Raw genomic sequence first — 9,874 nt, forward strand, 5'->3', positions numbered from 1 at the left:
TTATATTGTGACTTGTGAGATGCTGTTTGTGGATATAGCTGTCTCTGCCTCTCTGCAGAAAAAGCTACCTTGACTGTTTTTTTGAAAGTGAATAATTGTGTTGGTATTTCTTCAGTTGTTTGGACGAAACCTCAGTGAATCATTTGAAAGGAATCATTATTGATGCTTAAGCTGTAAACACAATGTTTTGAATTCCTTTTGTGTTCGTGGTGCCTCAGGAAAGGAGGGTAATCACGTCACAAGAACCTTCATCAAAAATAGGATCAAAGCATTATTTTTATTAAAAAAAACATATGCACATCATAATGAATGACATGAAGTAATTTACAATACACATAAAGACTAAATTACTTCTTTTCCCTTTGATTGTTGCGTAACCTCTATTAAATCTGGAAACTGCATTGAAAGCAGGCGCTGAGAAAATCTCACTATTATTCACAGAAAAGTCAAAAACTACAAAAAAAGTTTGAATACATTAAGTGTATATTTGAAAGTTATTTTGAATTCAAAAACATAAACACTTCAAACCTTATCTCATAGTTTTTACATTTATCCAAATGAGGTTTCTCATTGAAAAGGCTTCGCCTGCCTCAAATGAAGTCACATGACTTACTGTAAAGCAAGGCTTTTCAGGTCCCAAACAAAAGTATGGCTATTATCTCGTTTTTATCTCTAAGGATGTTTGACAAGTCTACTTCAACAGTCTGGACTAACCTGAAAACATGCATGAAATAAATGTAAAGAATCCCATTTGTGGGGTCTCCTGCAGTAACAGTTCCTTGTCAGCGAGCCAGTTTAAAGTATGTATAGCGTGCATGTCAGTATATTTTGCAATGACACTATTTCCTCAAACTGTTTGGGGATTATCGGGGGAACCCGAGATGAGGAAGAAAAAAAAACTGATGCAACTATTCACAGTACCACATACCACAACTTTTTTCTGCTCTTAAGACTCAATGATTTAAAATGAAGAAATAGATCATTAACTGCATGCTGTGATCATTCAGACCAACGTGATTAGAATTTTTCATAATATTTTAGAGTTTATGTTTGGTAGTTCTAATTTAGGTTTATTAATTTGCTCAAAGAGACGTTACAAATAGATAGCCCACAAATGATCAGTTTCATTACAGGACACCATTTAAAACCACTTGGTTTAGAAATAAAGAACAAAAATTCTTTTATATGTTTCATATTTTGTTTGTTTTATTAAAAAACACACAACAAACTATTTACAACATAGAAAAGCTTTCACCTGTTGTTGGGATGTTTGTCGACAAGATGTAAAGATGCAGTTTTTGGTCACTTAAACTATAATTCACTGGTAGATATAACGGAAAAACAAAGAAAAAAATATGTGATTTTTTTTTACACTATACATTAACTATCTTTCACAAGCACTGAGTGCGAGCATATCTGCAAGATGAGGTTAATGACAACTACCTCGTAATTGTCAGAGGTTGTTTAAGATAAAGGAATTACCATGCCTGAGCTTAACAGAGAAAACATGTGCAGCGTGGTGCCTTGAACCAGCCAAAACTATAAACAATGTTGAGCATGTGAATTCCTTTTACACAGCAGTGCGCTTTATAACTTCTGTTCACAACTTCACATATGGGATGAGAGAGATGAGGGTAGCTCTGCAAACTGCTTCCAAACATCAAACACACAGTAGAAGTCCAGATGTTGGGATGCTGTCCTAGCCAAGGGGTGATTTAGCTGGGAGGAAGGCTCTGATGGGAGAAGATTTCAGGAGCTTAAAAGTCCAGTGTAAAAGAATTGTCCTGTCATGTCCTTTACTTTTTTAAAGCAAAAGTGGCATCTGTTGGCAAAAGCTGTTCCAGAATTCATCTGTGGAATTTGGGATGTCTGCAAGAGTTGTGTACTGTGGCCGTGTGTCGTCTACTTCGTCGACTGCAAAACAAAGAGCGAAATCCAAGGTCAGTTAAACCAACAAAGAATATATTTTGGAGTAATGTGACTTAAAACTGATAGCACTATTCTGATTGCTAATGTAATCTACAACAAAATCTATACATATTTATTTATGTTGACTAAATTCTACTGAATTCTTAAATTGCTGGCATGGACTGTGGTGTTTAAGCAGCAGCTACATGACAGCCTCCAACTAGCAACATTTACCTGATGAAGACTCACTCCACTGGCTCCCTGGACTGGTGCATGGTTCATTGCTCAGGAACCCCCTGTCGTCTAAACTGCTTGTTGTCATCCAGTGTGAAGTTTCTTTCTCCAGTTTTCTGCAAATCTGAAAGAGTAACACTGGATTGAGTATGGCTATATTTGGCCCAACTAGTTTTTCCAACACAAAACATGCTTATTAGTGTTTTGGGTATTATTGCATGAGCCAAACCAAGCAGAATAAGACAAACATGGGTATTCCTGTCAATGAAATATTACTTTCTAGCTAGGGTAAGACCTGTAGCTTATGCTTACCTCAATAATGTCTTCTGGATAGTCGTAGTCTGCACGATCACAGCAACGAGAAGGGGAGAGAAACAGAAAGACACATGAGTATTTAAGTTTCTATGTAAGTTTAATTATTCCAAGCTAAGCCAAAGTCTAGCAAGTATGAGCTATGTGCTGTCATCTTACCGGAGCTGTGAACAGGTGAAACCTGAAATCTGTTGGCGAAGGAGTCAGGGCCAATCTCGACTGTTGAAGACCATTCAGGAACGTCAGATGGAAAGAAGAAATCTGCAAAAATGGCAAACAAACACATTGAGTACACTTGGACTTTTAGATTCAAATGCAATGTTTATCTGAGCATTTTCAGTACAGATTTTTCAAACTTGCTCACCTGGCTGGTCTGTCTGCACTGTGCTGTCAACTCTGTTTTCTTGTGTGCTTTCTGGCATCAGTGCAGGGATGGGAGACTGAGTGTCACTGTAGCTGTCTTCCCTCTCTTCCATCTTAACCACTGAACTCTGCAAGAACAAATCAAAGAGAAATTAAGCGGGATGTTTGAAATGAAAATCGAGACATTCAAATCCATATGTGTATGTCTGTTTCCTGCACAGCTACAAAGTAGAATTATTTTAGAAAGCTATACATTCAGTATCTGGATCAGTGTAAATGAGGAATATTTTGAGTATGCTATTTAAAAACAAGTGCCACTAGAGCTATAGTAACAGTGATAGCATTTACCTTCTTCCTTCCCTTTGACTCCCTTGATTTAGTCCGTTTATCTGTGCAGAGGAAAGAAAAACATTATGGTCACTTACTTTCTTCACCACTGAGACTTTAGAGCACATGAATTGAAGATACTGAGCGCCAATGTTAATTTGCAAAAAAAAAAACAACAAACGTTCATTTCCTGTCAGTTTTCTCACCTTTAGATTTTTGACTAGCAGGCAGCATCCTGAAGACACGCATAGCTTGGTGGCCTTTGTTAATGCTTTTGTCTTTCACCTCCTCGATGTCAGGCAGTGAGTTCATTGCACAGCGAAAGTTGGCTTTCCATGTCTTGGGGTCACAAACTTGGCCCTCCGCATATTTCCCTGTAAAATGCATTGGCACATGCTAGTTTAGTACACTTTGTCAGCCTGTAAAGAAGAATTGTTCTGAACAGGTGGCAGGCTTATTCAAGTTTGCTCACCTGTGTGTTTGGCCCACTCTTTGAACAGACATGCGTCTTTGTCCACCTCCCAGCCATGTCGAGCTGCATGCTTCCAGGGGATGGAAAACATTGTTTTCTCCTAAGAAATATAAAAAAATCAATATATATTAAGTTGGATTGTGGGTAATTGCGCTTACTGAGAGAATGCAATGTGTTATCTCCCAAGCAGAAACCAAGCTTCCGTTCAGCTACCTCATCGTGGCTATTTTCACCAGTTTGAAGTGCCACAGGCATAGCTGCAAAGTGGCTTTAACTATAGTACGCCTCAAAGTAACACTGCAATACTAAGACCCAGCCCAAGCTAGTGCTTCAAACCAGGTCAATGTTTGTAACACGCAAATACTGTATGCACAGCAAGGGGACAACTCAGCGTCAAAAAAAACATGTGCAGCTTTGCAGAAATAACTTCCCTGTCTCATGGGGAGATGTGTCAATCTTACAACATATAGATTTCCAAATATCTATTCCTGTACTCTGAATTGTCATTACTTATTTGCAGGCAGTTCCTATTTACATGAACCAGTTCAGCGTATTATAATAGGATAAGAAAGCTTCTCACCTTGTCAATCCAAGCCAGTCCCCAAATTGTATTGGAGTCGATCATCTTCTCCAGCCATGGCCTCATCCTCATTCTTGACACTGGCATGTTTGCCTAAAAAAATCCAGAAGAAAGTGTTTAGAGAAATGCTGTAATGCAGCGTGTGAAGCACAGCGGTAAGAGGAAATAAACTCCCGCATCTCAGCCCCGGCTTAGATTTACTACTGCTTCTTGGCTGCGCGGGACATAAGAGTTCATGGCCAGGGCAATCAGCGCGCACAGGGAGGCGTTTACGTGTAGCAGTCAACTTTAGTTTAGAAAGGTTGGAAGGAACAAAAAGTAAAAAAATAACTGAAAATAACTCGTGCAGTTATGCAGTGATTTTATTAATCCTGGAGCGCAAAAGTTTAAAAATCTGAAATGGTAAGCGAATATTCCCCACCTAAAAAAAAGTTTCTTAATTCCTTAGAGCAAAAGAGCGCAACTCAACATAGGCTGAGCAAAAATGTCACAGAATTAAAAATTCGAGTTTGAAATGTGCATAAAAAACCTTTGAGAGTGAGCATTGAATTAAATAACATGCAAATAGATGCAAACACACAGCGTGAGAGAAAGACTCCCACAGTAATAATAGATACTATTTTAAAAAGAAATCATCCCAATAGCATCATTTAGCCTTTAAAAAATACAGCAGCGATGTTAAATTGATATCACTATACTTACAGATTAATTTGCTTTGATTCCAGGAGGAAAAGAATGCAACAATAATCCCGTTGATTTAAGAAAAGTTTCGTCTCGTCTTTAAGTGTTCCACTTGCAAACGTTTTCTGAGTACAAGTGAGTACTGACAGCTTGCTCTGCACACTTATATACTGTAAGCTCAGTAGCGGGTATTCCCCGGCAGGAGGCTTGGTGCTATAAAAAATGTCCTCAGAAGACAAAAGAAGTGAGAGGTGTGTTTATCAAGCCTTTGAAAATGTATTGGTTATTTGACGATAATCTCGTAGTTTCTTACAGTAGCTACTTTATTAATGTCATATCTGCATATTTGCGCATTACCACCCTGTTGTAACTAAAAAAAAATACCATTTGAAGGTTTTTTTATTGAATTGACTGAAAGTCCTCTTATAATAGGACTGACATTTTTTACAGTGTGTTTGGAGCATGCGCTGTGATCCTCTGCTTCAGCAAAAGAACCGTTTCCGAGAAATCACGCTGTTGAGAGCTAGAAGGAAGTTAAAAACAACACGCGTGGAATACAGTTGATTGCTGCACGTAGACTAGATCATCAAACTAAATGACCCAACTCATGTGTCACTCGAGTTTGTTTCCCCACTCCCTCCTTTTTAAGCAATTCACCTTACAGATAGTGCTTTGTGCAAAAAGTGCAAATGTTTGCAAATGGCAAATTATATTTAACTCACATTAAGATTTGACATTAAACCGTAACAGCCGACTTGTTATACTATCGCGTCCTGTTATGCACCGCATTTCCATTATACTGATCATAATATCACATTCTTATAATAACATTGCTTTGGAGGTTGTGCAAAGTTAACATGTCATATCTGCATATTTGCGCATTACCACCCTGTTATAACTAAAAGAAAAATACCATTTGAAGGTTTATTATTGAATTGACTGAAAGTCCTCTTCCAACAGGTCTGAGAGCGCGTGCATTCATTTCCAAAGCACACGCGCACGCATTCGTCTTCCACAAGCCAAAAGTCTTCCCCCACAGTCTGGCATGACAAACATGTGCATGGGACCAACCCTTTAGTATAAACAGCGACCTGCCTGAGAAGTCAGGCATTTACAAGAAATGGTGTAGTAATTTTCAATGGCCGTTGGGGGCAGTGTGATACCGGCTTGCTGGGTGCATGGATATGGGTCATGCTGAGTGAACTCTTGTACTGTCTTGACAGCGGGAAAAGAGAGTAGCATCGGACGATGCGGAAGCAGCAGCAGCTGTTTATCCGCAAATACAGGACCCGCGGAGCGTTTTTTTCCAGACATCCTGCATGTGTGTGCGCGCGCGCGCGCGCGTGTGTAGCAATATCATATCAAGCATTTGTGAAATTCGACGTAATGAAACACTGGGCACAAAACTGCGGGGGTGAATAGAAATATGGCGATCATTCATATTGTGTGTCGTAAATATCGACAGTCTCTTAGCTTGATTGCATAAAATACACGCAGAAGGGCATTGTAGTTATAATAGTGTGAGTGCACTTCGAGGGAAATTTGGCAAAGAGTGAATAGAAATGTGATCATTAGTCATAACCTGTATCCTGAATTTCGGCGCTTAAAAATAGCGTAACTGCACCTGATTACACCCCGCAGGTCTTTTTATGTAACGGGGTGAGTTCACTTGGAGGAAAATTGGGAAATCCCACACATCAAGTCTGGCTCAGATAATGTATCTGTCCATTTAGGGGCTTCCCGCGTGGTGTGGCGAGTTCGCGTGCTCGCGCATGTTTGACGTGACGCTCGCCTGCGCGTAGCCGAGAGGGAATTGCAGGGAGTTTTTCCCGCGGAGTTTTCACCGGTAGCGGGGGTCTGTGGGATTTCCCAAACGAATACAAAGATCTGGATTGGAAGAGGGAAAATCATCCCGTTTTTCCCACCGATTCTTCTTCTCTTTTTTTTTAATCGAAGGCTGGCAGCCTTTGTGCCAGTGTGCAAAGAAACGGGTGAATTATAGGAATTCACTGCAGCTGGCATGAAACAAAACCAGCACCAGGATCATTATAGTTTAGTGAAAAGAATCCCTTTGAAAACAATTTTTTTTTAAAAAAACTGTTACGTTTTTAAGGATCCTCTTTAAAATTGTGCAGTGGTATTATGCAATTGATGTGAACCATTTTTTCTAACCGTATATATATATATGTGTGTGTGTGTGTGTGTGTGTGTGTGTGTGTGTGTGTGTGTGTGTGTGTGTGTGCGTGTGTGTGTGTGTGTGTGCGTGTGTGTGTGTTCCTATTTAAAATCCATTATATCCGAAAATACATAACTACAACGTGACAGTTACCTGGTTCATCAACCTAGCCCCTATACCTCACCTTAATTCTGAAACAGGCTTTCAGCAAACACCAGTGACTGATTATAACATTTGACTGTCTCTTTCAAACTGCATCCAGTGTGATTTCACTCCCAACTGACCAAATTCCTCTAAAGTATATTGCACTCTGTGCTTACCCCAGGCTAGTCTAGACATTAAGGTCACCTACATGCAGCAAGAAAATGTAACTTAAGGCTTGAGTCACTAATCTTGCCTTTTGACAGCTTACCTGCACTGGAGCTATTCAAAGCCTTCCTTCAATTTTAGCCACAATGTTAAACTGAAGGTGCAAGTTTTTTTTATATACCTCCAGCTTTTATAATTGTGTTTGTTTCACTGGCAAATCCAGTTTGCTTGTCTTTTGACTGCAGTCAAAAGATTTAACTGTGAAGACTGTTTTGTCTCAGGCGATTGTTTTCTTCTGCTTCTTTTCTCACATGAGTAATCTTCATGTCAAATACTCCCAATAGTCACCTTCCAAAGGACCTGCAGATCGCAGTTCTTTTTAGTGGGACAACACCTGCGTACTTTACTAAGCACCTGCAAATTAAAGTATTATAGGCATATAATAGAAGGCAATCAAAGTGGGGGAGAAAATGAGAAGAAGAAATCTTGCCACAATTTGGTAAGGGAGGATCAGTTTATACCAGCAGACATGAGGAAGCATGTTGGCTTTTCAAGATCTGCCCAAAATTCAGCCCTCGGGTCAGTCACACACAAGTTGGATATCTACTCAAGTTTCACCCAAACAGGCCTCCTGAATCTATTTTACACAGTGGAGCTTTATAGAGTTTAGCACCCCCATCAGGCCAGTCACTGTACTGCTTGAAAGAAACAGGTTACATCATACTTTGCAGCCATTCAACAGTTGAATTGGAATTTCAAATTATAGTTTAGGTATAAAAATAAATCAATGAATAAGAAGTGATGCAAGCAGTACTCAGAGCCTTTGCTCTGTTGCCAATGCAGTGTACTTACAGAGGTGTCCCCAATATTACTCCTTCAAGTGTTGTATATTCTGTAAATTCCTAGGAATTCCTATTTTTGACATCAAGTCATCCTAAAATGTTTCAAAATTAATTTGAGGGCTATGAGTCATATGACAGGAAGAAAGAAAAGCTGTCTTTATGCGACACACTGGATTCATTGTTCAGACTTTTCTCTAGTCCTTCCCTTTTTGTGAAATAGTCAAAAGTTTTGCCTTTCAGGGCCTCCAACAGTTACATGAACTAAACATTCTTAAGATTTGTGTTGGGAGGCCACTCTCATGTTGAGCTGATCCAAACTTGATCATTTTCAGAAACATGACAAGGGAGCCCCACTAGACTTTTTTTGCTGTGTATTATCTATGTAATAATCTTCTAATAGGTTATATACCACAGGTTTTGAAAGTGGCTGTAAATAAACCATTACTTTAAAATTCTGTACTTAATTCAGCCATCATAGCCAACTCCAGACTGATTTCCAACCAGGGGCGGATCTATAGGGGGGCAAGGGGGGCAACTACCCCCCTGCTGTAGGGCCCCCCCTGGTAAAAACTAATTGTTTTTTATTCAAAAAGCCTCTTATAGCCTTTGTTTTCTTAGAAGAGATACAATAAACAATTTTTTGTTGATATTTTGTTGACTTCATTTACATTTGGGGGATTTTCACACACCGTACTTCACCGAAGAGGTATGTGCCACCCTGCCTAGACCTCTTGCCTCTCTTTGTCCATTGTTTCCAACCTTTAGTTTCCTTTAGTTTCCAAAATCATTTGCTGAGGAACTGATTATTAGAAGAGTTTCACTCAAGATTTAGAGGTTATTATTGCACAGAAACAGCACTAGTGAAGGACAGTAATAATATTCTTATGGTGTCTGACATTGTACTTGTGTCTGTGCTTGTACCGCTAGACCCCAGTGCAGCGTTAAATGCTGATAATTCTGTTTTCTTGATTGTGATAAAGCTCAGGTTAGCCCTAAAAAACATAGAAACGTGTTTTCTACCCAGATGCTTTGTCTGGATGGCATCACCTTGGCCTCCAGCAGCAATGTGAGGAACCTTGGAGCCAATTTTGATCACGATATGTTGTTCAATGTGCAAACAAATATATAGGACTCCCTTCTTTCTTCTTTATTTCTTTCTGAATGGTATTGCCAAAGTTAGAATGTCCTGCCTTAGAGTAATGGTGACAAGTTAGTTCATGCATTCATTATTTCTATTCTGAATTATCCCTCGAAAGCCTTCAGTTAATCCAAAGCATGAATCACAGAGCGTACTGGCAGAAAGGGAGATCATCTGTCTCCCATATTAACTTTTTACCATTGACTCCCTGTAAACTCCAGAATTCAGTCCAGAATTGGGAGGCAGACACCCTGTCTGCTTTTATGAATAAACCTAACTCTTTTATTTTAAAGCTTCTGGTTGGGGCTGAATCAGGTGACCCTGAACTATCCATTAGTTATGTGGCTAAATGCTCAGACTGCTGGGGAACTTCCAGTGATGCACTGAGCAATTCTCCTCTCATCTCTTTTCACTACTCATGTGTTTTTATGCCACCACTGCATGTAATTAAATCTTTTCTTCTCTTCTTGCTCCCATAGTTGAGTTTATGCTCTCTCTTCTTATTCCCCTCACTCCCAACCCTTAGTGACAA

General features: G+C 39.5%; 1 protein-coding gene across 2 annotated transcripts; it reads right to left on the bottom strand.

Annotated features, from left to right (window-relative positions):
- Nucleotides 1-1,179: 1,179 nt before the first annotated feature.
- Nucleotides 1,180-5,050, bottom strand: irf1b (interferon regulatory factor 1b). Of its 2 annotated transcripts, XM_031734124.2 has the most exons (10): nt 4,899-5,049; nt 4,197-4,289; nt 3,617-3,716; nt 3,351-3,518; nt 3,166-3,206; nt 2,819-2,945; nt 2,614-2,715; nt 2,455-2,483; nt 2,143-2,266; nt 1,180-1,914 (listed from the first exon to the last, which is right to left on the bottom strand). In XM_031734124.2, exons 2-10 carry the CDS (start codon nt 4,281-4,283, stop codon nt 1,805-1,807), a joined length of 888 nt encoding a protein of 295 aa, XP_031589984.2. In that variant the 5' UTR covers nt 4,284-4,289; nt 4,899-5,049; the 3' UTR covers nt 1,180-1,804. The 2 variants fall into 2 exon arrangements, with proteins under 2 accessions (XP_031589984.2, XP_031589993.2); XM_031734133.2 differs by lacking the exon at nt 2,143-2,266 and having other exon boundaries at nt 4,899-5,050.
- Between the last annotated feature and the right edge of the window lie 4,824 nt (nt 5,051-9,874).

The sequence above is a fragment of the Oreochromis aureus genome, linkage group 10 (genome assembly GCF_013358895.1).
Source record: "Oreochromis aureus strain Israel breed Guangdong linkage group 10, ZZ_aureus, whole genome shotgun sequence".
NCBI lineage: Eukaryota > Metazoa > Chordata > Actinopteri > Cichliformes > Cichlidae > Oreochromis > Oreochromis aureus.